At 42.7% G+C, this 25,656-nt stretch overlaps 1 protein-coding gene across 5 annotated transcripts in view; it reads left to right on the top strand.

The window, feature by feature from the left end:
- The window catches only part of PIGG (phosphatidylinositol glycan anchor biosynthesis class G), an 85,261-nt gene extending 68,364 nt beyond the window's left edge, over window positions 1–16,897 (top strand). For 3 of the 5 annotated variants that reach the window (XM_018086133.2, XM_018086132.2, XM_025896453.2), the window contains one exon: window positions 15,145–16,746. In XM_018086133.2, the coding sequence (XP_017941622.1) occupies window positions 15,145–15,370 (226 nt within the window). In that variant the 3' untranslated portion in view covers window positions 15,371–16,746. Of the gene's footprint in view, window positions 1–7,898; window positions 9,323–15,144 lie in introns of those variants that run through there. The other 2 variants (XM_018086134.2, XM_029965404.1) reach the window with 2 other exon arrangements.
- The last annotated feature ends 8,759 nt before the right edge of the window (window positions 16,898–25,656 follow it).

The following is a 25,656-nucleotide window of genomic DNA, read 5'->3' as shown; positions in this document are numbered from 1 at the left end:
CTAGATTTCTCTCTCAAGCATTCACCCTGTCTTGATCACCCCACCCATGCTTCATCTCCAGTATACACTTTGCCTACCTTGTGCTTATGCTTTGCCTCATTCAGATGCTTTCCTGCTCTTGTGGATTTGCTTTGCCTCTCTCACATGGAGTTGCACTCTCTGGCATACTTCCCTCACTGATGTGATTTCCCTCTTGCCTGTGTTTTCAGTCTCTTAGGTGGGCTTTTCTTGTCTCTCTTATGCTGCCCCTTGCATCTCTTGCCACCCTCTCTCTGGTCCCTTCTCTTCCAGTACTGCTCTCTGCCTCAATCCCTTTCCCTCACCTTGCCTTCTCTCCCTTCCCTGTTCCTAACTGGCATACTTCTAATGTCTCTGCCATCCCATGCATGTCTCTCTCTTGGATCACACCTCTCTGTTTTCTTTCTCAGACATGCTTTACCTCCCTCTTTTTAGTGTTTTCCCTCTTACTTTCACTTCACTTAACTTGTGTGCCATTTCTGTTGTGTTTATGCTTTCTCAGGTGCTTCCCTATATCAATGTCTGTTGTTCCCAACTCTTCATCTTGCATTCCCCCTCTCTCATGTGCTTCATCCCTCTCTCACACACTTCTCTCTTTTGATTGCATTTTCCCTCTTGCTTGCATGTTTACCTGTGCTTTTTCTTCCTCCCACTCCTGCTATCACTGTTTGCTTTGCCTTTCTGATGCTTCGCCTCTTTCCTTCTTCTGCACTTCTACTTTTGTCTCTCACACCTTCTCCCTTTCTCAGGCTTCCCACAGCCTTTCCTCTTTCAGTTGTGCCCTTTACCTCTGTGTGGTGCATCTTGTCTGTCTCAACAGCCTCCCTCCTGCATGCATCCCCCTTTCTCTCATGTGCTTCCCCTCTCACATGAATTCTGCCTGTCATGCTTTCATTATCTCCTGTGTGTGCTTTTCCTTGCTTGCTGCTCTCATTCTCTTGCACTCCCTGCTCTCGCATGTCTTATTACTCTTCATTTCTGTCTTTCTCCCTCTCTTGCATGCTGTCTCACACAATTACCCTTCCTGTTTGCTCTTGCAATGTCACTCATGCTTTTTGTCTTGTCTAGTGTCATTCTTCCCTCTCTTCTGCTATCACTGGCACTATCTCTCTGTCTTGCTTCTTCTCTTTTTCTCTAGCTTTCCCCCTCTCATCTCATTCCTTTTTTCATTTTGTCCTCAGTTCTCCCCTACCTCTCTCTTTCTTCAACTCCCACCCTCTCTGTCACTTGCCTCCTCTTCCTCACACACTTTCCCAGCAGCACATGATTTGCCTCCCACTCACCTGCAGTGCCTCTCTCTGTCATGTGCTTCTCCTGAACTTAATATCATTTGCTGATCTCATGCTCCCCTCACCTCGTGCTTTCTCACACACACTTTCCCGTCTCCACCTCATATCCCCTCTTTCACACACATCTTCCCTCCTGCCATCATGCAGTTTGATTATCTAGCATGTGCTTTTTGTCTTTGTGCTCGCTCTCTCGTGCTTTGCTTCTCTTGCATGTGTTTCCTTTTCCTTGTGCTTTACTGTTTCCCTCTTTAGCTCATGTAATGTCTTTCTCACTAACCTCCTCTCTCATGCTTTCCCACCTTTCTCACATTTTTCCTCTTTCTTGCATTTTTGCATTCACTTATGCTTTCAGTCTCTGGCTCAAGCTTTCCCTGTCTAGCTTGCTACTTAGCTCTCTATTGCTCTCTGTCCTTGTTCCACTTACTACCCTTCTCTACCTTTATATCTCTCACTGTATGTTTCCCCTCTCTGTCATATGGCCTTACTGCTGTCTTGCATGTTCGTGTCTTCTCTCTTGAATATGCATTCCCTCTGTCTTTAATGCACTCTCATTCCTTTTCTTTCTTTCTGTATCTGTCTCACTTGTGTTGTCACCTTGCCCTTGCACACCTTGCCCCTTCTGTGTTACCTTTGCTCTTCTGCTGCCCCCCTTTCTTGCATTGCTGTACGAGGCACACAGTTCTCTCTTGTCCTTGCACTTCTCTTACTCCTGCTGTCAGTTTCCTGTGTTTCTTTCCTCCCTCTCTCATGCTGTCCCTTTTGATCTCTCATTATCTCTTCTTGCTTTCCCTTCCTCTTGTTTTCCTTTCCTTCTCACATGTTTTTTGTTCTTCCCCATCTTCTCTATGCTCTTCCTCCATCATGCTGTCTCACTTCATCTTCTTGTAGTTTTCTCCCTCACTCGTGTGCTTCACCGTCTCTCACTTCACTTTACCCCCTGCACATTCTGTCACTCTCGCTGCTGCTTTCTGTCTCTCACTAGCATTCATCTCACTGTCGGCTTGCTAGTTCACTCTCTCTCTGCATTTCTCTCCTCCATAATTTTATTCGTCTTGCTGCCCCCTCACTTTCCCTCTGAAATTCTTCCCAACGCTTCCTGTCTTGCTTTCTTCCTCTCTTTGCCTCTCACATACCTTTGCACTCACTGTCACACACAGGTTCTGTCACTCTCACATACTCCTCCCCCACCACTCTATCTCTCTCGGGGTCTCTCCCTCTCTCTTGCACCCCTCTCTGGCGGTCCCTCCCCTCCCACCCTGACTGTCCCTTTGGCTCCCTCTATCAGACATCTCTCACACCCTACCTCCTTTTCTTTATCACGCACTTCCTTCTCTCACGTTCTGGCTTGCTTTCTCACACTTTCCTCACAGGGCTTCCCTTCCTAGCATGCTTTCCTTGGCTCTTCTGCATATGCTCTTCCCTACCCCTACTGCACTCCTTACATTTTTTTCCTTTTCTTGTGAGTTCCCTCTGACACATTTTGTTTCTCTTTTATACTTCACTGTCTTTAGTGCTTTCCCTTTACCACATTTAGTTTTAGTTGAACAGTCTCCCAGTCTCTCTTGCTTGTTCTGCGCTTATGCACAGTGCCTCTCTCTTCTCCTGACCTTCACTTGGTCTTTCCCCCCCTCTTCTCTTTTACTCATGCTTTCTGTCCCTCTTTCACACATTCCATCACTTTCCCTTTAGTTAATGCTTTAGACTTCTAGAATGCTATCCCTCTCATGCATCCTTTTACTTTGTTGCATGTGCTTTTTCTTTTGTCTAATGCAGTTTTCCTTGCTCATCTTTGTACACTTTCCTCTCTTGTGTGTGCTTTCCCTCTCTCTTTCCCGCACACTACCATTCATTTACTTTCTCTCAAGTTTTCCCTCTCTTGTGTACATGCTTTTCTTCTCTCTCTGTAGTGTCTCTCGCTCTTCTGCACGTGTTTTTCCTGTCTTGCACACTTTCTGAATCTCGCAGCCTTCTACTTTCCCTCTATTGATTGTTCCTACCCTCTCTTTCTGGCTTGCAATTTCCTGCTTTTGGGCACCTTTTGCCCCCCCTAATGCAACCCTTTCCCTCCCTCTCTCTTGCTGACTTTCAGGCTTTCCCTCTCACTGTGCACCTTCTTGTTCTGTCACATGCTCTTGGTCTTTCACATGCGTATTCCATCTCTAATGAACATTTTTTTTTTTTTTTTCTGTACATACATTCCCTCTCTCACATTTACCCATCTATTTTCCCATGCTTTTCCCCTTTCTGGCACCTTTTCATTCTTTCTGTTGCACCTTTCCTCTCTCATGTGCACATTTCCTCTCACTTCCCTGTATGTACACACCCTCCCCATTCACTTTCAGTTTCTTCCTTTGATATGCTTTCCCTCTTTTTTTTCTGATGTTTTTCATTTTTCTCTCATGTTTTTCATATTTCTCTCAGGTGCTTTTCCTTACTTAGCGTTCTGCTCTATCATGCACATTCCCTCTCTGATACACTCTTTCACTTTCTCATACACATGCTTTACCTCTTGTTTGCTCAAGCATTCCTTATTTCTACTGTGCATGTATATTACTTTCATGCTCTCTTGATCTCTCTCATTCAACACGTGTTCCCCTGTTGTGCCTACTTCCCCTCTCAAATAATTTCCTTTTTTGTTGAACATCTCTCTCACCCTGTTTCACTCCCTCTTGCATGCTTTCTCTTCCTCTCTATCATGTAAGATTTCCTTCCCTCTCTTATATGCTTTACCTCTGTCCTGTACATCTGTTCCTCTCTTGGACACTCTTAACATTCTTCAATAATTTCTTGATTTCTCTTTCCTCCCCTTTCTCTTCTAACCACTTCTCTGTCATTCACTCTTCCTTTAATGTGTGAGCTTTCTCTTCCTCTCTGGCACACAGTACATAACCTCTCTCTCTTTCACCATCCCTCTCTCATTGATGCACTTTTCTGCTCTTTCTCTCTTGATTTCTTTCCCTTAGGCACATTTTCCCTTTCTCTGTCACATGCCTTACCACAATTGCTGTCTCTTCATGCCCCCCCTTTTTTCTTTGCCTATTTTCCTGCTCGGTCTTCACTTTTCCCCTGCACTTCATGTATCTTACATGTGTTTTTCTCACTTTTTCTTTGTCTGCCTTGCACTTTCTTTTGTTAACACTTTCCCTTATGTTATACACTTTCTCTTGTCAGGCTTTCTCTGTATCTCATGTTTACCTCCTGTACACACTTTGTTTTGCATTCTTGTCCCCCCTCTCACACATTCTCTGTCTTTAACACTTTATCTGTCCACTTTATTTATAGATTTTGTGTAGGTTCTGCTCTCTTGTGTATTCTTTCCCTTAATTTTGGGTGCTTCTCTCTCATGCCTGCACACTGTCCCTTTCTCTCACATGTAATTTTCCTCTTTTATCTTGTGCTCCCTCTCTGTTGTGTCCTTTCTTCTTTCTGTCATGTTCGTTCCCTCTTTCTTGCATGTGAGGGCTTTCCCTCTCTCATGTGCACATTTTCTCTTGCATGCTGTTTCTTTCTGTCCTGGGCTTTCTTTGTGTCTTCCTTGTGCAATTTTCCTTTGTTACGTCGTGTCATCCTCCCTGTCTTACCCGCTACCTCATTGCTTCTGCATCCTTCTCTCTTGTTCACTCCCTGTCAATCTCTGCCTATGCTTTGCCCTTTCCCTCTCACTCTTCTTTCCTTCTTGCTTGCTGTCTTACCTTTGCTTTCCTTTCCCTCTGCCTGACTCATTTTATTCCTTGCTCACTCTTTTCTGTCTACTCTTTTTTCTCTCTCAGTCACACTCTGCTTTCTTTGCCCTGCTTCTATTTATATTTCTTTGCCTCTCCCTCACTCTGTCTATCCCACATGCTCCTTTCCAAGTCTCTGTCACTCTGTCACCCTCTTTTCTTTGCATATCTTTTTGTCTTACTTGTCCTTTCTTTCTGCCATTGCTGTCCCACTCCACCTTTGTATCTTCCTCCTTACTGCCCTCTTTTTAATTCCCATTTTCACTCCTCCTTTCCCCTCAGTCCCCTCATCTCTCTCATACCCCCTCTACTCACTCCTCGTCTCTCCCAGTGTCGCGCCACCAACAGACTTCCATGCCTCTCTCTCTTCCTTCCTGTCTTTCCCTCTTTCCTCTTACTCTGTGCTCCCTTCTTTCTCAGCCTGTCTTCCCCTCATCTCCCTCTCATGCCAACCTTTGTTCTTCTGTCTTCTTCACTTTCTCCCTCCAACCTTCTTGTCCCTCCCTCTCACTTGCCCAGTTTCTCTACTTTGCTTCTCTTATTTCCATTGCACATGCAGTTTCCATGCATGGTCTCTTTCCACCTTTGTATTACTCTCCTTTCCACTCCTTTTCTCACTCTTTCTTTCTTTTTCCCCTTGTTTCTTTCTCCTCCCCCTTGTCTCTCTCACTCTGTTCCCATTCTCTCTCTTTCCATTTATCTTTCCTTATTACTAGTCCTCTTTCTGTCTTCTTCCTGTCTCCATTCTCTCATTTTATTGCTTTCTCTCCCCCTCTCTTCTGCCTTTCTCTGTCAAATTTATTTTCCCTATTCTCTTCCCATTCTCTCTCCTCTCTGTCCCTCTTTCTCTATCCTCATTGTCTTCCTGTCTTCCTTTCTGTCTTCTACCTTCTTCTCCCTCTTTTATTTCTTATCTCACCCTTCTTTTTCCCATTTCCCTTTTCCTCACCTTCTTTGTGAATCTCTCTTTATCTCTCTCCTTTTTTTTCTCTCAGTCTTTTTGAAGGTTCTTTCTCCATTGCTCTCTCTCCACCATCTCCTTCTGTCTTTTCCCTTTCCTGTCACTCTCTTGCCCTTTCCCCTGTTTTTTCACTCCACACCCTTCTCTCTGTCTCCTCTTTTCAATACTTGGCTTTCACACTCTCTTTCTGCATAAAGCCCCCAAACTTTTATCTCTTTCCTGCCCTCCTCGCTCTTTGCCCTGTGCATGCTTCTTCCCCTCTGTGTCTGCCTCCCTCCTTAGCCTTCCTTTCTGGGTTTCCACCTTTCTTTTATTTCCTCTTACCTCTGCTCTTTCTCCCTTACTCTCTGTCTCTCTCCTCTTGCCTCTCCCTTTTTCTTTACTCCTCCCCATGTCCTCTCTTTCTCTCTCTGTGTACCTCCATCTGGATCCACCTCTCCCTCTTTCTCCTGCATTCCCTCTCTTCCTGCCTCTGTCCTCTCTCTCCCCTGTTTCACCGTGATTGTTCCCTATACCCCTCTCTCCTCACTCACACTCCTTTCATTTTCTGCTTATCCTCTTCCTCTCATTCTGCTTCCTCTCTCCCTTGCTTTCCCCTTCCTGCACTCTGCTGTCTCTGCTCCCCCCTCTCTCCCCTTTTTGCTCTCAAGCTCTCCCCTTTCCTTGCTATTGCCCTCATTCTTTCTGTCTCCTTTCTCTCCCTCTCTCTAACAGGTGATGTCCACATTTTCCTCAGAGCTGTCTTTTAAGTTCCTTGACCCTACTGAACATACCCAAAGTGCAAAGTTAACATCTGCAATCTTCTGAAAGTTGTGTCCTGTCTGTTTGCTTTACGTTTTCTGTGTCAGAGCCAAGATTACCATTAAAGTATCACCAAAGTTATGGCATGAAAAATCCTGTGCTGATTTGTCTGCCTTCTCAGCTTGAGTCCAGTGAGAAAGAGGGTCTGCAGCTACTATATCAAGGTATCTTCCTCAAAAATCAAATTGATCTTGCACTTCATTTCTTGCCAAGATTAAACCATTTTTGTTCCTTTTATGATTCACGGTATTAGCATTGTCTCCTCATTTGCAGACATCCTAGGGTATGGGTTTACAGATCCTACTGTAATCCATTTTTTTCCCAAGAGAAAGTGTGTGGGGCTCCACAGTCTTTATGCTAATGATGAGTATTGTTCTTTTTAATAATTCAGCTTAGTGTAAATTATTTGTAAATCCAACACTCCTTTAAACTTGCCAAAGTGAAAAGTGTGTATGATATTTGGGCTTAGTAAGAGTATCCCTGTGTAATCCCAGAAGACCTTTCATTGCACCACAAGGAATAAAGAGTCTCTGTGCATTGTGCCAGAAAAAGTTATGAAGAAAGTTGAGGGCATTATTCTGACACAATGCATGAATTATACACAGTGCACTGAAGAAATTGTCCCCCCCTTTCTCTTCAGTACTTTGGACATTCCTTCATTTTAATTCTGAAACGGATTGGAGCATAGTACCAGCTTTATTTCTTCTCTTACATTCATAAGAGCTGCTTGTCGATGCTGGTCTCTCGGTGGTTTATGCTGCTATTGAAGCAGATGCAGAACCATTCAGAGGAACAGTTCTGGAAGGAGGACCATATTTGTAGACTTTTGCTTCCGTCCTTCTTCATTGAAGGCGTGTTTCTGGATGTAACCTGTACTTTTTGCTGTTAATGACCTTGTTCTACTCTTCTTACAGGTTTTGTGCTTTTTTGCCATTAGTGTTCCATACTCCTCGGTTCTGAATAACTGAATCCTTGGTTCTGGTAGCTGTGGATAGGACTGTACATGAGATACTGTCCTTCTGCATTTATCTAGGATTTTTCTGTCTCCTTTTCTCACACCTTTTCTTGAAGTTCACAAATTCTTCTTGAGTGTTTGTGTTTTTGCAGTGGCAGGAGTAATTTGAGGAGAGAGCTGTTATTTTAGTTGTCACAAGTTTAAAAATAGTTACTGTAATGGAAAAATAGAAGAAAGCATTGACTCTGCCCTCAGTGCAGAAGAGTGAGCATTGCTTCACAGAATAGAACAGCCCAGATTGGAGACACCTGCAAAAGATCATCTGGTTCAACTTTCATGGGAAAGGGAGAGCCTCCATGAGATCATCTAGCATCCTCTCCAGTCTCATGTTGAAAATCTGCAGTGATGGGGATGTTACCACATCCCTGGAAAGATTGTTTCCATGATTGATTGTTCTCACTGTAAAACACGTGTTTCTTATACCGAGATGAAACCTCTGCTGGTGCAACTTGTACTCATTGCCTCTGGTCTTCTCCACATACTATCTGGTGAAGAGAACACCTCCATCCTCTTTGTAGCCACCTTTACATACTTCAATACTGGAATGCTGTGACAAAGTCTCCCTGAGCCTTCTCCATGGAGAGGAAACCTAACTCCTACAGTCTTACCTTGCAGAGCCCTTTGATCCTCTCCAGTCCTCCTTCAGACCCTTTCCAGTCTGTCCATGTCTTTTCAGAGTGGTGGGGGCCAAAACTGAACATTGTACAATGAACATACTTGTCAGGTATGGCCTGACAAGCCCTGAGTAGAGTGGGATGATCACATCTCTCCCTGCTAGTAATACCCCTGAAAATGCAGCCCAGACTGGTTCACGTGTTGCTGCAGCAGTGCTCTCCTGATTCATGTTTAACTTGTTGACTGACACCCCCAGCTCCCTTTCAGCAACACTGTTCCCCAGCCACATGTAACCTAGCCTGTGCTGGGCTCTTTGGCTATCCTGAGCTGGGTGCAGAACTTTGCACTTGTCTTTGCTAAACTTCATACAGGTCTTGGTAGCCCACTCCTCCAGCCTGTTCAGATGTCTCCCTTCTTATGTGTCCACCTCACCATCCAGTTTAGTGTCATCAGCACGTTGGTGAGGGTGCTTTCAGTCATCCTACCATCTAGATCATTTATGAAAATGTTGAACAGTTTGGGGCTCAGTATCAATCACTGGGGGACCCTACTTGTTACTGGCTACCAGCCTGAGTAAAAAATATTGGTCACCACCCTCTGTGGCGCTGTTGGCCAATTTCCTGTCCATACTTGAATAATTTGTGCTTCACCTTTCTAGAAACGCGTCGTATCACTGTTAGACTGGCGTATTTCGAACTGATAAATTTTGAATTTAATTGAAAGACTTGATAACAGTCTGTGCTAAATTTGTTCAGACCCTACCTGTCAAGAACAATTTCCGGATGCAATTTTTCTTTACACCTTTGGCTAAGATGATGAAGAATAACTGTTTACAAAGATGGGCAAGGAGCCCGCAGATGCAACTTAACAGAAAATTGAGCTATAAATGTCATTGTTACTCCTTGCGTGTATGATGCCAATGTAAAGTGGTTCAGGGTTTTTTTCTACTGGAAGCCTTCTGAAATGTTAAGTGAATTTTGGAAGAATATTGCAGAAAATGGAATAACTATGATTTGAAATACTTACTATTTGTGTTTTGCTTGTTAGGAATTTTGATGATTTAATTATATCTTGTTGCAATAAATTCTGGGCCGGTGTCAACAGGAATAGACTGATTCTGCTTCTTTTTTTCTTGGATCTGAACAGAATAACACATGCCAAGGATAACCTGAAGAGAAACTTTGGGGAATTCTTGGAGCCATGATAACAGGCAGGAACAGTCACTGCATATATACCAGCATGGGTCACCACAGAAGTAGTGAGAAAAAACATATCAAGCATAGCACTTGGGATTTCATGCAAATCCTGTGTTTGAAGAATGGCTGGAAATCAGCAATAGCCATCATAGCTTACATGGAGAAAGCTGGTTTCCTGAATCAAAGGTACCTACTGAAAAAGAGTAGCTTCTTATGAAGAAATCTAGAGATTGCATGGCCATGTTGCCTAGAGGGCAGTTTTGTTATTTCTTTGTCTGCAGTCCTGAAAAAGACTCAGATATTTGAGCTTGTGAACTGTTTTCTCATTTCTTTGAAGGAAGGTGAAGACCAATCAAGTAAAGCTGAAAAGCAGAGAGTTTCCAGTACTTTTAAAGGTGATTGCCACAGGATTGTTATTTGGAGAAATGAGCACATTTCCAGGAGTTTTAGAAGCCTTTACTAAACGTACAGTTGATTTCTTACCTGAGCAATTAAATGATGATAGCAGACATTCAGAGTGGCTGTTCAGACCTTCCTGCCCAATGCCAGCGTAATTGGATTTCTACTTACAGTCTAATATAAATCTTTGATAGGTATGCAATTTAGGGGAGTTCATTCAGAATGATTTTCAGTGGCCAAGCCTGACTAAATATGAGAGAAAGGAATCTGAAACGTAATTGATACATGCCCTGCGTTTTAGATAGAATTCTGTTCTAAGCAGATTAGCTAGCAGTGGGTGCCATTGGGAAGAGTCAGCTGTTCTGTTTGAGTGAGACTGCTTATTTTGCAGACAGGGCGTTCACAGCACAACTGATTATGCCAGCAGTGAAAACAGGAAAAAACGTTGATGTGATTCTATTTTTCCTGTTCTTAGTGCTGAAATGAAGAGAGTTGAAGGTTCAGGTCTTAATAGATTTTTACAGCTAAATCATTATGAGAACATGCTGAACCCTGTATTGCAGTCCACATATGCTATAGTCCCCTGTAACTTACTGCCACAGACACTTGACCTTGCTCGGGCAGTCGTAGCTTCTCTGCCTTTCTTACTCGGAAGGAGAATGCACAGGAAAATCAGTAATCATCCCCAAGTTCCATAATTTCCGTGCTAATAGAATATACCTGACAGCCCTTTTAGCTTGCTGGCAACCACCCTTTTTTACATCTGTCCACTGATGGTGTTTGGCGACAAAAATTGTGACTTTGTAGAATTAACGTAGTTCTGATTGATGCTCTGTGCCAGAGCTGATCATGTAAATCTCCAAAGGACTCCGGGTTCCTTTGGAACTGTGTTTTTCCTGACAATGCAGGATTCTGTGCTGTAGTCTGAAAAGGCCTTGCAAGAATCATAATGGGTGAGAGTGGGACATGTGGGAGAGACGTAGCAAATTTGTTCTTGCTGATGAACTGATTGATATTCGCTTAGATCAGAGAAATTTCATACAGATTGCAGATACTCTTAAGATGTTGCAGGCACTTGGAGTGCTACAAGGGTTTGTTTCTGACTGCAACCCTTTATTAGTATATACAGGACAAATTAACAAAACGCCAACTATTTTTCAGAGACCACTAAAAAGGGACATCTTCCAAAGTGAAACTGCAGAATGCCTGGAAAGAAAAGTGCCACTTAATACAGGAAAAAATGTTAATACAGTAAAAATTGCCTTAAAATAGGCAAATTCAGTAATAAGATATTACCTAGGCAGTAATATTCAGCTGAAACGCTCCAGAAACAACCCTCCTCCTCCAACTCTAGAAAAATTGCAATACTAGGGTATTCCTCGCTCATATGCTTGCATGTTTCTAAAATGTTTGTTTGATTTGGTGGGTTGGAACAAGGGTGGGAACCCTTGTAAAGCAGTGTATTTTAAAATTCCTTGTGGATGCATTTGTAGGGCTGTCTGTGGAGCTTTTTGCTTGATTTTTAAACTACAAAATTTGTTGCCACCATCTGCTGTGTATTCTGTATAACTGGGAGATATATTTTCACAAGAAAAGAGTTATTTTTCTTTCTTTTTTTTTTTTTGGCACCATAATTTTTTCATTTTGCAAGCCTTGTATTTACCCATTTTAATGGCACCTTGGAGACAGATTGAGAGGTGAAAGATTTGTTGACAAAACACTGGCAGTCAGGATTTCGGATATCCAAAGAAGCAGAAAACCTATTAATAGCACAATTTCTTGGCCATATTTTTCTATGTATTTAATATTAAATTAAAAGAGATGATTTTTGTTGAAAGACAATATGTGCTCTACACCGTACTTAATGCTTTCAGTCTAAATATGGCATGTCTAGTGATGTGAATCTGTAGTGTTCTTTGCTTCAGAAGCCTCCAAAGTCATTGTTTTTTTTCTGGATCTTGCATGAAGTTTGGATATGCTTTGTCATCTTTAACATTTGGATTTCTTGTTCAAGTCCTCATAAGTGAACTTGCTACATGAGCTCAGTATTAGGCTGACTATTCCTTTTCTTACTGCTTCTTTGTGCAGAGGCCTTAGTATTGGGCTGGTTTTGTCAGAATGTGGATGTAGTGTATCCAGTTTATGTCTCTCTATGCTCTTCTCCTTTAAATGAAGAAAGGCATTAATTGCTGAAGAGACAGTTTGGAATGGAGTATTTACAGATTGATGCCTTAGATTTGTCCTGTGGTCTTCCATTATTTTTACTGCAGCAGCAGTGAGATGTTGCAAGGTTATTCACTACTGGCTGATCCAGATCATAAACAGTAGGATACATGAGTGGCATGTCACAGCCAACTTTCTGTGTTCTTCTGGTGACTTCTTTCAGAATCACTCGGGAACCAGCTGAACTAGCTGTATTGTCATGGTGATGTTATCAAAAGCAGCCTGTTCCTGCCTTCCTGTGGCCTGGTTCCTTGTGGTCATTGTGTGTGTAGAATGAGCAGAAGGAGTGCACAAAGTCATTACTCTTAGCTGTTCGGCAGATTTTGTCCCTGGCTGAAGCAAGAATAAAGGATGGTGATGTGCTTGAAGAAGTGAGTTGTTGCTGTAGCATCAGAACAGCCAAGTCGATGTAACTGGCTTGTGCTCAGTCATTCCAGTGATGTTTCCTCAACAACACACGTGTGAACCCTTTCACCAGTTCCAAAATAAACCAAATTATTCTGCTATTGAACCCCACTGACAGTTAAACTTTGTGGATACAGTGTGCTTTTGTTGCCTTCTCTAAATTGCACCACTGCATTATACTGTGAAACTGGCCAAGATTTTCCTCTGCAGGTGGCTGTCCATGTTTTTTTGAGAGGTGAAGTGAGTGCTGAGACCTTTTGGAAGTAAAGCTATTATATAAGCAAACAACAGTCCATCATTTTGATGATATCAGAATGCGGGAAGAATTGTAACATTGACTTGGGGATTCTTTGCCAGTAATCAGAATATGAAAATGCAAAATTTAAGTGTTACTAGTAAAGATCCCTGTGTGCTCTCATTTCAGTGTAAAATGAAATATCTAAAATATTATGTTTACCTAATTTTTCAGCCAAAGAAGTGAACACATAGAGATTCAGTTCAAAATAAGCTTCTGGACAGTTTCTTCATAGTTAAAAAATAGCCATTTAAAAAATTTTTAACACCACTGATTTATGATTAGGATCTTTTTCACCGTAATGCACTAAATGTGTTGTTAGGAGAGCACAAACTAGAGAAAAATATATGAACTGAAATTTAATTTTGAAATACAGGGCTCTTGAAAGACCTGGATATGTAACTCCATAGACACTCACTTCTTGCTTTTAGTGTTCCCTTTAAAATCCCATCATTGAGCTTAATAAATGTGATAGCCACAACCACTGATAGCCTTCATCTAGATGGTCTGTGGAGTGCATTTTATGACTCTAGAAAGTGGTTTAAAAATTAGCTGTTTGCCCTATCTGACTCAAAAGCCATTTCCTATGTCTAATCTGTTGTGTCGTTCAACAACTGCTTTTTTTACTACACATACTGTTTTTACTCAGCGTGAAAATAGCTAAGACTGAGTGAACTGCAGGTTGTTAAATCGTTGTCAACAAAATTGGTTATTAAACATAAAGCTGGTTATTTACACATGCTCACTAAAGACTAAAATAGTTATACAGAAGCGGGGAACAGCCTAGTTCACTCCCAAGTCACAGTTTCCTTGGCTAAACAGCAAGGGAAATACTCTTCTGTGAACTAAATGTATGTTTTGCAGTCATTCATGGCTGCTGTTCTTAGTTGATTTTTCAACTCTGCTTTCAACACGACCTGTTCTTCCTTCCACTGAAAGCCTTGGGAATTTAAATCTTGACTTCACTGGAAAACAGGGCTGTATCCTACTTATTTTTATTTAAAGAATAAGAAGTGTAGTGGTTTATGTAAAATACTGCATTCTGTAGCTTACTTAGTCATAAGTGACTAATTTACATCTCACAGAAGTGCTAGTCATGTTAAATTTTCATTACTTGGAACAAGATCAGGATTAAAAACTGGGAGGAGCAGAACAGATTCTCAGATCAGGACCTCAGTGTAAAACACTTCTGCATTTTGCCAGTGAGTTCTTTTGGGAACTGATGATGTAAAATGTTTTGATAGGGAGAGGAAAATGTTCTTATTATTCCAGCAAAATAGCTTTATTCCTTCCTTTTGTCTGAACAGGTAAACATCTGAATTTGGTGTGAATTAGCCTCTGCAGATGTGGTCTGGGGAAATTGGACAGGCGCCAACTCAGTATCGTTTCTTTGAGTTTGGCACTTCAGGAGAGGGAGAACAATCAAAGTGCATAAAACCCTTTCACTTCCATTTTCATCTGACTCTTGTCACCCACCAGAATACATCAATGTGGCAGATTTGGACCATGTAGGTTACACCTGGGGCAGACATTTCCTGCGATACAGCAGACCCAGCTGAGCTAAAGCTGCTGTGACAGGAATGCCGTGTGTTGCTCCTGCAAGCCTAAGAATATGGTGTTCCCTGGAGAACGTTATGTTAGCTAGCTTTGCAAAGCTTTCCAGTAGCACAATTTTTATGTTGTTTTGAAGAGTGTTACTGGCTATGGGCAGCAGTGTACTCTGGCAAGTCTTGTGCTCTTTACAAAGGGCACAGACTCCATCTGGTGATCCACTGAACAGGTTAGGAAGCTTTGTGAAGAGAACTGAAGTCTATTCTCTTCCTCTTAACACTGAAATTCTGTGGAAAGGCACTGGAAGGCCAACAGGAGGCAAAACTATCTTGAAACTGCCTAATGGAGACTTTAGCAGTTAGAACAAAATATATTAAAGCACAGAACCATTTAAGTGTGAGGTGAACTACTGGGTACCCTTATTGCAATGACAGTTGCTATGCTTACACCTCACATACTTACATGTTATAGCATATATAGAGGTGATAAGAACAAGCTTTATTAGTCACATAATTGCATCAATAATCAGCTTTCTAACACGAAATGGAGATCTGTGAGTATTCCTTGCGTTGCGAAATACTGCTCAAGAGTGGAGGAACTCCGATGTCTTTACTAAGTTTGCCTGAGAATAAACTGCTCTGTTTTTGTTACCAGGAATTCAGCAGCAGTGGGCCACGGCTGTTTCTGCTACGCTCTAATGCGCTCAATTCCAGTTGCCATCTACGTTGTTTTGGTGACGGGTCTGCGGTACCACCTGTTCATATGGAGTGTCTTCTCTCCAAAACTGCTGTATGAGGGAGTGCATGTGTTCATCACAGCTGCTATCTGCCTGTTCTTCACAGCAATGGATCAGAACCACTCTCACAGAGTGCAAGATTGAAAAATAAGTGTGCGGTGTGCCGTTCTGCGTTGCAAAGTCCGGTGTCACTGGAATGGAAGAAGGAAAATAAAGGCTTTATTTGAAGAGAATTTGAAGAGTAACCTTGTTTATTCGGGTCAGGGTTTGAAGGGTCTGTCCAGTGTTAAAATTGAATTTGCTTTAAAAATGTTGAACTGTTTTTTTGATAACTTCTCTTCTGTAGCTGCCATTATAGCGCTCCCTAAATAACAGAATGGTGATATTACATGTTTTGAACCTTAAAATGTATATCTTAACATAAATACAAACCAGTGCCTCGTGGGCACTGAGAAAATCTTCTGCACGTACAGTTTTTTTACCTTCTTAGACTACAGGATCCTAAAAATATTCAGGACTTCTTGGTGCTGTTCACAAAATCTTCTGTCCGTTAGCCTCAGGGGGTTTTTGTGTTTGTTTTGTTTCTAGTGGAGGCATTGAAATTATTACTAAATTATTGTTCTACAAATATCCCAGGTAAGTGATTTTGCTTGTTTTGCACAGGCAGCAAGCATTTCTGTTTAAAGGCAGCATTTTGTTTGTAAGGTGAGTGCAATCATTATCTGTAATGGATTTCGATCTGCACTTCAGGCACTGAATAAGAAATGCTTGTGGTCTAACAAAGTAATGAATCTTCTGTGGAGTCCATCCACTGCTAAAATGTTGTGTTTCTTCTTATCAGTGTATAAATGTTAAATCAGGTTTGTGGCGGCCATGCTGAACATTTGGTCGTGTTTTCCACACGATGGTAGAGAGTTGTGAGCAGTGAATAGGAAAACAGCTTAATGGACTAAGTTACCAGCAGAATAAAAGGTGTGTTTGCAGTTTGCATCACCTTCCCCCAGTGACCTGTCTCGCCATCTCACTTGAATGTGCTGTAATTAATTCCTGACAATGTTGTTTTCCTTGCTTCTGTCAAGAAGATATATGTTGATGACTACACTGACTATCAATATTCTTTATGTGTGTTTCTTTGCCTCATATTTTTGTCCATGTTAGTAGCTGATAGGATTTAATCTAAATATATTAGAGGTGTAGCAGAAAAGAAGCATAGAGAGAACTTTAACTTTTGTTATAAATCTGGAAAAAGAAAGCTTTCAAGACCTATAGACCTGATAGCCCATTTGTTAGGCTCATTAATACACTTTGCATCTCATACTTCAGATAAAGCAACCTTTAGTTTTTATGTGTTAATAACAGGCCATCTTGATCACTAATAATGAAGTTTTTTTCACCTATAGAGCAACCACAATGTTTGATATGCTGGCAACGTATTGCCATTCACTGTGAGCTGCTGGGAGATGTAAAATTAAATACTTCGAATAAATCACTTTTCACTGCAAAATATGGTGTTAATGTAGTACAAATTTATCATTTTTATCGTTCCCAATATTCTTCTGGTTACCTGTTGGTGAGCAAGCATGTGGGCATTACCAACATATTCTCTGTTTGCTCACTTGGTTAATTCCTAAGCAATTATCCCTAACATTCAAACAGATTATGTTTAAAAAATATTTGACTCAGAGAGAAAGAGTGCTAATAAAGAGATGGAAAGGGTGGAGGGGAAGTTGCTTCTGGTGTACAGAATCCTAAAACAATGTGGGATGACATTCACAAGATCCTCTTTTCCTTCCTTCTGATATTTTTTGCTTCTAGTACATCTCTTGGACATTTTATCAAATAGTGGAATCTTAAATACTGTGTGTGAATTAAGGTTACAGTTCTTCAGATTACTTAGTTAAATAATAATTTCTCCTTTGAAGATGGAAGATGTCCAGATTGCATCCAGGCTAAAATAAAAGGCCTGGGAAAACTGTGTTATTTAGGTCTGCAAGACCAGGAAAGGAAGGAAGAAGAAGACACTGTGTCTCTATCTCAAGTTAACTCACAGTTTAGGGGATGCATGAAAGAAACGTGGTACTTTCAACTTCAGAATTGCCATTTTTATTCTTTTTCAGTCTTTCCCTTTTGGGCACAGGCAAATGAAGTCATATTTTAGCTTCATCAGCTTATGGGCAATAGCAATGCAAAGCTCAGGCAGCGAAGGAATGAGTTGGTTCTTGCCACAGGCAAACAGACTTTAACTGGGGAATTATGTAAAAATAGTTTTATTTTAAATCAACTTAAAGTTCTGGTATTTTTTCTGAATGTACAGAGAATGCAAATGCCTCAACACAAATTCTTATCTCGCTATTTGGTTGTTCCTCTTCCCTTCTCATCCAATCTCCCCATATCATGTTCAGCGTGTTCCAAACCCTCAGTCACGGAGTCAAGTGCTGTGGGAAGCAGGAATGCTATTTTTTTTGCCATTCTGAGCATACCAGTTCCTTCTGTCCAAGTCATCTGTAGTCCCTGATCTGGTGTGGGATCAGCCTGCGCTGTAGCTTCCTCGGTAGTACCCTGTGCATGGGCATAGATTCCTCCATAAATACCTTCTGAGAAGGAATGTCTTCTCAGTGTGGAGAAAGTTTTGACATGTTAATTTTTTCCATTCAGCACCTTTCCTGTTGGCCAGGGCCAGGTTCAGCCATTTACAGTGGTCTGTAGCTTCCTTTACCAGATTCACCAGGTCACCATCAGTCAGCTCAGCTCAAAGCTTGTAACATGTGATCAGTCCTACAGTCAGAGCATGATGAAGCTTGAGCTTCCTTCTTGTAAATGAATTCAGGTTTAAGGAAAAAAATATTAAATCTGTCCATATTTCAGATACTGTATGTCTGTATTTCTGCTCTCTAGAAAAAAAAAGCTTCCGTTTTCCTTGGCTCTCTCTAAGCCAGCAGAAGATCCACAGCGTGCACCCCAGCCTTTCCAGCAGGTCAGGCACACATGCTAGGCTGCTGCACCTACACTCTGTGGAGAAGGAAAGAGCACTGGATGCTGGACAACTTTAGCAAGGCCTTCAGCATCAGGTACTTGGTGGCCACGTGTTGAGCTGTGGATCAGTGGGCTTGAAGGTGAACTGGATCTTCAAGCTCTAAGGGTTGACTTCTGTGGTCTGAGGTCCCACAGGCACTGATAACAGTAGTGCAGTGCTAGGGTAAGGCAATTTAAAATCTTTCCTAAGTTGGGTGAGGGCATGGCAAGACCAGAGCAAATCTGGAAATGCTACCAAATTGGAGGAGTGCTGTATATGCTGGGGGGGAGGACCACCCTCTAGAGGGACCTTGGAACACTGGGAAATGGGCTGCTGACCACCTGCAGTACCATCCAAGCAAATACTCCTGGCTGATAATGGTGCAGGATGGGGCCCATGGGCTGGTGAACAGCTCTGGAGACCCACTGGGCAGAAAGGGAGACTGCGAGCAGCCCTGACAACCTGATCTTGTTCCCCAGCTGATCAGTATTCAAGGAAAAACAAACACACGTATTTGCACAGATAGTTTGTCCAGCCCAAATCCCAGTGGCCTGCTCTGCTGCTGGCACCCAGAGGATATGAGCTATGCTCCTGTTACTGGTATCCAGACTTCTTCTCTTACTGGTAATTCCAGCCTGAAGTTCACTGGTGTTCACAGGAACCTGCCAAGAGCAGAGGATGCACCCACAAAGAAGTAGAATTTAATGAGAGGATGGGGCACACAGTAGTGATGGACTCCCAAAGAGAAATAACACTGACTGTTCGGTATAAACAGAATCTTGTTTATACTGAGCCAGTCCTGTTTATCCACATTTGCCTCTGCTTTCCCATGTTTATTCCTTCCTGAGCCATATTGAACCTTCTTTTTTCCTTGGTCCTTTCCCTAAGTATTACATAATGACTGACATGTTCCATCAAACCCCCTAAAAACATGCCATAAGTTTTACAGAATCCTGAAGTGCTTTTCCCTGTGGATTTCATAATGACACCTGTGGTCCTTCAGGCTCCTTCAGTCCGCAAGGTCTTCAATGGGAGGAGTTTCTTTGGTTGATTAATCCTGGTGGGCTTCACACCAGGGACAATTATCCAACTGCTTAGTGAGTGATTAGATAGCCATCTAAATAAATTACTATAAATCAGTGATTAAACAATTAGGTTAGCAGAGATCCTCAGCATTTCTTGCCCATCTGACCCTCACCAGACCGTTGTGTGACCGTGACTTTAATCACCTAAGTTCACAACGATTTTTGCCATGTTTCAGCCCAGGGATGAGGAAGCATCAGAGACCATTTGGCTGCAGTCACCTCCCAGGAGGTGGAGCACGGAGATAATGAAGGTAGATTCTTCTCAGAAGGGCACAGGTAGAGACACAAAGGCAACAGGCACAAGTTGCAATACAGGACATTGCCAAGAGGTCAGGGGACCATTTTCTCACCTGAGTGTTTACTGATGGGATGGGGTTCAGTGAGCTCTTCCAGCATTGGAGCAACCTCATTTAATTGCCCCTGCTGGTGATGGGAAGTTGTACTGTGTGAGCTCCAGAGGGGTCCTCCAAGCAACATTTTTCAAGCATTCTGTTGTTCTGTTGTGTTTGAAGTTGTCTCTGCCATTTCTTACTGACCATTTTTTTAGGCTACTTCCTGAAGTGAAAGAGCTTTGTCATTGATTTCATAATAAAAATATAAATAAATGAACCAACAGAAAATAAAACATCTGTGTCATGTTCTTTTTCTGAAAGAGATAAGCATCACAGCTGAAAACTCTTGTTAATTTCAGTTTTCTTCTATTTAGCTGTGCATTTACACCTTAGATACCAGGAGTATCATCAGTGGAAGGTGAGGTTTAATGCCATCTGTCCTTCGCTTCAGTGCCTCCATAGCCTGAGGATTCTCAGATTTGATGATGAAAGGTGTACTGTTCTGCCATCGGCTCTGTTATGATTCAGATGGTTCCCCAAAATGTTCAGCTTGTCTATCAGGCCTGAAGTGAAAGCTGTGGCATTGTTGTGATTTCTGCAGGCCCATGCCAGCTACATTTGGTAGGACACATATAGGGGACTTACCTTCTGAAGTTGTTTTTCTGTTTCCAGATTGAGAAATAGGCCTATGGACAGTAATTCCTGTGGTTTGCTTGTTTGGGGACACAAGTTCATCCCAAAGGACCTGTTAATATCTCAACATTTGATAAAAAACTTGGGTTGCTATGAGGAATTGCACTCTTCCTTCAGCATCTGTCTCCCCCAGTAACATTGTTGTCCTCCCCACTCACAGAGTACTGAGGACAAATTTTCAGCACAACAATAGCTTAAGGTATAACTCAAGTTCATTCTGTAGGTCAAAGCACAATGGTTTTGCATGACATTATTGTCAAAGAGTTAAGGGTGCCAGCCACCAAAGATTGGCTTAAGCGTAATGCTTAGTGTCAGTATGAGCATGGTAAAGCTGTCATCACCTGTACCTTTTTCAGGACTCTGATTTTACCACTGCAGTGTGTTATATTGGGTGGTGTCTACTGCAAAGACTACTGGTGATGCAGAACATGACACAGCACAGCTCACACAGCAAATGTGCACCCAGTAGTGCATCATTGGGGTACTAGTCACCAGCAGGAAGGCACGAGGTCCAAGACACTCAGAAGACCCTGGTTATCTCCTCTGATAAGATAAGCCTGGAAGACTTGAGCTTAACTTTTCCTGATAGTAGAAAAAAAAAAAAAGCTGCTGGTTTTGGAGGCTGTAGAATTTCCCAGTAAGTCAAAATAGCCCTACCTGGTCTCAAGCTTTTGCTGACCTGCAAAAAGCTGTTTGTCTGGGCTGGTTCCCTCAAAAAACTGAGTCTGTGGTCACAGAGACAGCACTGGGGTGTGGTGTAGTGTCTGCAGTTGTTCAGGCTTACTGGTTTGGCACAGGTTTGTTTGTCCCCATTTGTGTACAGCAGTTGTTGAGCAGGGTTAGTCCTTAGATCCTTTGGGTAACTGGGCATAAGATCAAATTAAAGAAAACACGCTATTGAATCGTACCTAGGGACAGTGCTGTTCATCCCATCTGCCCTTTTAACACATGTAACACCTCTGAGCAGGCCAAAATGAATCCCTTTTATGAAAACCCCAGAATAAGAAAAACCAAAAAACAACAACAACAAAAAAATAAATCAACCAACCAAAAAACCCCAACCATAATAATCAAGACAGTTGCCTGACTGGGAGCAATAGTTCAACTACACGTAAACTCACAACAGCTGACTTCCAATATGCTTTCATCTCAACATCCTACTCAGATTTTTGCTAGTGGGGGAGAAAAGGGAACATAAGGAAACAAAATGTATGTGATCTTATTCATACTGCTGACCCGTTTCAATCAAGCCTGGAGCAACCTGGAGCAAAGCACAGCTCATAGGATGTTCTGAGTTCTCATATCTCTCAGCTAAACAGCAGCAATGTGTCATGGACAAAGATTTCAGGGCATGACCCTGCTACTACCTTCACTTCAGCAAGGCTTTTGACACTGTGTCCCCTAACATCCTTGTAGCTAAACTCATGAAATGTGGGTAAGATGAATGGACAGTGAGGTGGATCAAGAACTGGCTGACTGGCAGAGCTCAGAGGGTTGTAGCAGAATCCAGTGGGAGGCCTGTAATCAGTGGTGTTTCCCACTGGCTCCAGTCCTATTCAGCCTGTTTGTCAGTGACATGGACAAAGGGATAGACTGTACCCTCAGCAAGTTTGCTGATGAAATGAAACCTGGGGGAGTGGCTGATACAGCTAAAGGCTGTGCTGCCATTCAGCAGGACCACGATAGGCTGGAGAGCTGGATGAAGAGAAACCTGATGAGGTTCAACAAGGGCAAGTGTAGGGTCCTGCACCTGGAGAGGAGTGACCCCAAGAACCAGCACAGGTTGGGGGCTGAGCTACTGGAAAACAGCTCTGCAGAGAAGAACCTGGGAGTCCTGGTGGATGACAAGGTGACCATGAGCTGGCAGTGTGTCCTTGCAGCCAGGAGGGCCAATGGGATCCTGGGGTGCACTGGGAAGAGGGTGGCCAGCAGGTCGAGGGAGGTGATCCTCCCCCTCTATTCAGCCCTAGTGAGGCCAGGTCTGGAGTGCTGTCTCCAGTGCTGGGCTCTTCAGTACAAGAAAAACATTGAGCTACTGGAGAGGTTCCAGCAGAGGGCCACAAAGATGATTAGGGGGCTGGAGCATCTCTCTTATGAGGAGTGACTGTGGGAGCTGGGCCTGTTTAGTCTAGAGAAGAGAAAACTAAGAGGGGATCTCAGTAATGCAAATAAATATCTCATGGGTGTCATGAAGATGGTGCCAGACTTCTTTCAGTGATGCCCAGCAACAGGATCAATGGCCATAAAATAAAATGCAAGAAGTTTCACCTCAACATGAGGAAGAACTTCTTTACGTTGAGGATGAGAGAGCACTGGAACAGGCTGCCTGGAGAGATCATGGAGTCTCCCTGTCTGGAGGTATTCAAAACCACCTGGATGCATTCCGGTGTAACCTGCTCTAGGAGGCCCTGCCTTGGCAGAGGGGTTGGACTAGATGATCTCAAGAGGTCCCTTTCAACCCTAATAATTCAGTGATTCTGTAAAGACTGGGCAGTCAGGACTTAGCTAGTGTCCATCCACACAACAGCAGCTGCCTGACCAGTCCATGCACATAGGGTTTAGGCAAATTCAGGTGTTGAGACCTGGCTTTGCTAGTTTCCCTGGTCTTTAAATGCATAATGAAGAAGCTACTACAGGGTCCTTCTTATTCTCTAGACAGAGAATCATCTGGCAAATGTGCCTCAGTAGCAGAATTTTACTAGGTTTTGATGAAGGCCATGGTCAACACCTGCAGCTGTGCCTTAACATCCTTGTGGTGGAGCCTGGACAGCAGCTGTGTGTTTTGGTTCCTGAGTACAAGTGCAGGATAGAGATGAGTCACCCTTTCCATCCTTCCCATCCTTCCTCCTCACTGCCTGCACTGGATTCCCATCTCAACAGAAACAGAGCCAGGAGTGTCACACAGCCTGCCTGGGACTTGGACTGTGACTTGGGAGCTTTCACAAAGTGTTGTAGGGACATGACTGGGGGCTGTCTGCTACCAGAAGGGACACACAGTACTCTCCTGGCTTGCAGATCAGCAGAGACACAAAGTTAAAGGTCAGTCTTTTCACATTTCCTGGATAACACTTGTGCAGAGCCTGCTCATTTGCCCTAGGGTGAATTTTGCAGAGCAAACACGATACCAAAAGTATACCATGTGCTATACCATGGCTAGGAGACAGGTTGTCTTGGTTTAATGGCAATATGTTTGGGAGGTGAGACCTCTAATGAGATGAACCCTCCTTTTTTTTTTTTTTTTTTTTTTTTTTTTTTTTTTTTTTTTTTTTTTTTATTTATTTATTTTTAATTCCCCTCCCCTCAGAATAGACAAGGTAAAAATTACCAGGAGTCTGAACGGAGAAGGAAAAATAACAATTTTACTACAACCAGAAAGAAACAGAAAAAACCCCCGACAACAGCAGAAAAATATTACCTAGCTACTCCCCTTTCCTCTAGGTTAAAACAAACCCTGGAAGGACATTTTGCCTGAAGAAAAGTCCTGTGCTGGTGTGGTGGTTGGTCACACCGGGACGGCTCAGCTGGGGCCAGGGTGACCTTGGTCTGATGCCAAAGTGGCCTCAGCTGAGGCAGGGTGGGCCCTGGGAAAAGGCTCCAAGGGTCTGTGGTGCTCCAGCAGGCAAAAACCAGGCACCAAGAGGGCGATTCCACCACGTGCCTGCCTTTTATCTCCTGAGTTCCCAGGATACTCCGCTTCAATGATCCACCATTCCAGCATGTCCTGAGATGCTGGGAACAGTCTTCCTCGATCCAGCTCGGGCAGGGGGCGGTCCCCCATGCTCCGAATTACCTGGTGGTATCAAAAAATTCACTAAGAGTCCTTCCCATTTAACTACAACTGCAACGCAAGGTATGCACAAAAAAAACATTTAAAGCCTGAAACTCAGATGATAAAATACTAGATGATCAGCAGAGTAATTTTACTCCATTTGTAACAAATGTGCTCATTTGCATGAGGAGTGCAGCGAACGTAGATTAGATGAAACAAAAGCTCAGAGATTGGGCAGCTTTCCTCTTTGATGCAAAGATTATAATTAGTCTGTATTTTGGTATGGGATAGTTTGAAAATGTCTTAGTGGAATACTGAACAAGTATAACGTCCCTGGAAGTGCTTCACCTGCTGTTAGATGCTTAAATCAAATTGCTGGCTTAATCAGTCCAGTTAGATTTTCTTAGATTTTTACATGTGGCGTCCCCAGAAAAACCCTGTAAACATACCATTTCCATAGAATGGGCTTTTTAATTTTATTGTTTAATGGCCTCGCTCCATTCCCACTGAAATCAGGGGAATTTTGCTCATACTGCCAAGAGAGCCCTAAATTTCAAATAATTTCCAGTTGCCATCACTGAAGTCTTTTGTTTGCCTGGTGCTGTACTGCTTAAGATTTCTTAAGTACTCTTAGAAAATAAAGGCCAAATCAGTTTTAATTCTGCATTTGAATTGTCAGTGTCATGCTGCTTTTATGTAGGCATATGCATATTGAGTATTATTTTCTGAGTGTAATTGCCTTAAGTGCTGTTGATCGTGCAAAGAGAATGATGCATTCTCTGACTCAAGGGTCTGAGAATCAAAGTCCCAGATCCCGAAAATGCTTAAGCATGCGGAGAAAGCCCTCTCAAGGGATGAGGCAGACGTCCAATTACTCTTGTGTTCAAGGCTGGGGTCTGCATTTAGCAGATGGATACCAGGTGAAGCACACTGCATCTCATCCCTGAGCAGTGCTGGAGGGAAGGGTAAGGATGGTGAGAACAGGTGCAGGCAGGAGAAGAGCAGTGTGGATGGAGTGCTTGGAACCAGATGGAAAGTAGCCAGATGGGACACAGAGAACACCAGGAAACAAATGAACAGAGGAAAAAGAAGAAGAATGAAGTTCGTGAATCCGGTGTCAGGCAGTGATCCTTCAACCTGCTGGTTGATAACATGAAAAAGCTGTGTGGAAATCTGTTTTCAAGGTGTTTGTAGAGGGCTTGTGACTAATTTCAATTGATTCTATTCCTGAATTGAAATGCAAAGAAAATAAAGGGGGGTATGAAAACATAGGCTGGATAAAATGAGCCGTGCTCGAAAATCAGTCTAATTTGAAGACCAGTAGCACCTACAAGAGCTGCCAATGCAAATTACCTGCTTTTATTGAGCACTCTTCCTCTCCATATTGTGGAAGATTTAACCTGTTCTGCATTGGATGATCTCTTATGAGCAGCATCCCACGTTACAATATTAGGATGCTGAGATCTCATAATCCATAGTTTTGTGTTGCCTGTTAATCCTTAGCCTTGCTTGCTGACTAGTCAGCACTTCGTGGGATC

This window comes from Manacus vitellinus, unplaced genomic scaffold (assembly GCF_001715985.3).
Source record: "Manacus vitellinus isolate BGI_N305 unplaced genomic scaffold, ASM171598v3 scaffold_9_pilon, whole genome shotgun sequence".
Classification (NCBI taxonomy): Eukaryota; Metazoa; Chordata; class Aves; order Passeriformes; family Pipridae; genus Manacus; species Manacus vitellinus.
This window is presented reverse-complemented; position numbering and strand designations above follow the sequence as displayed.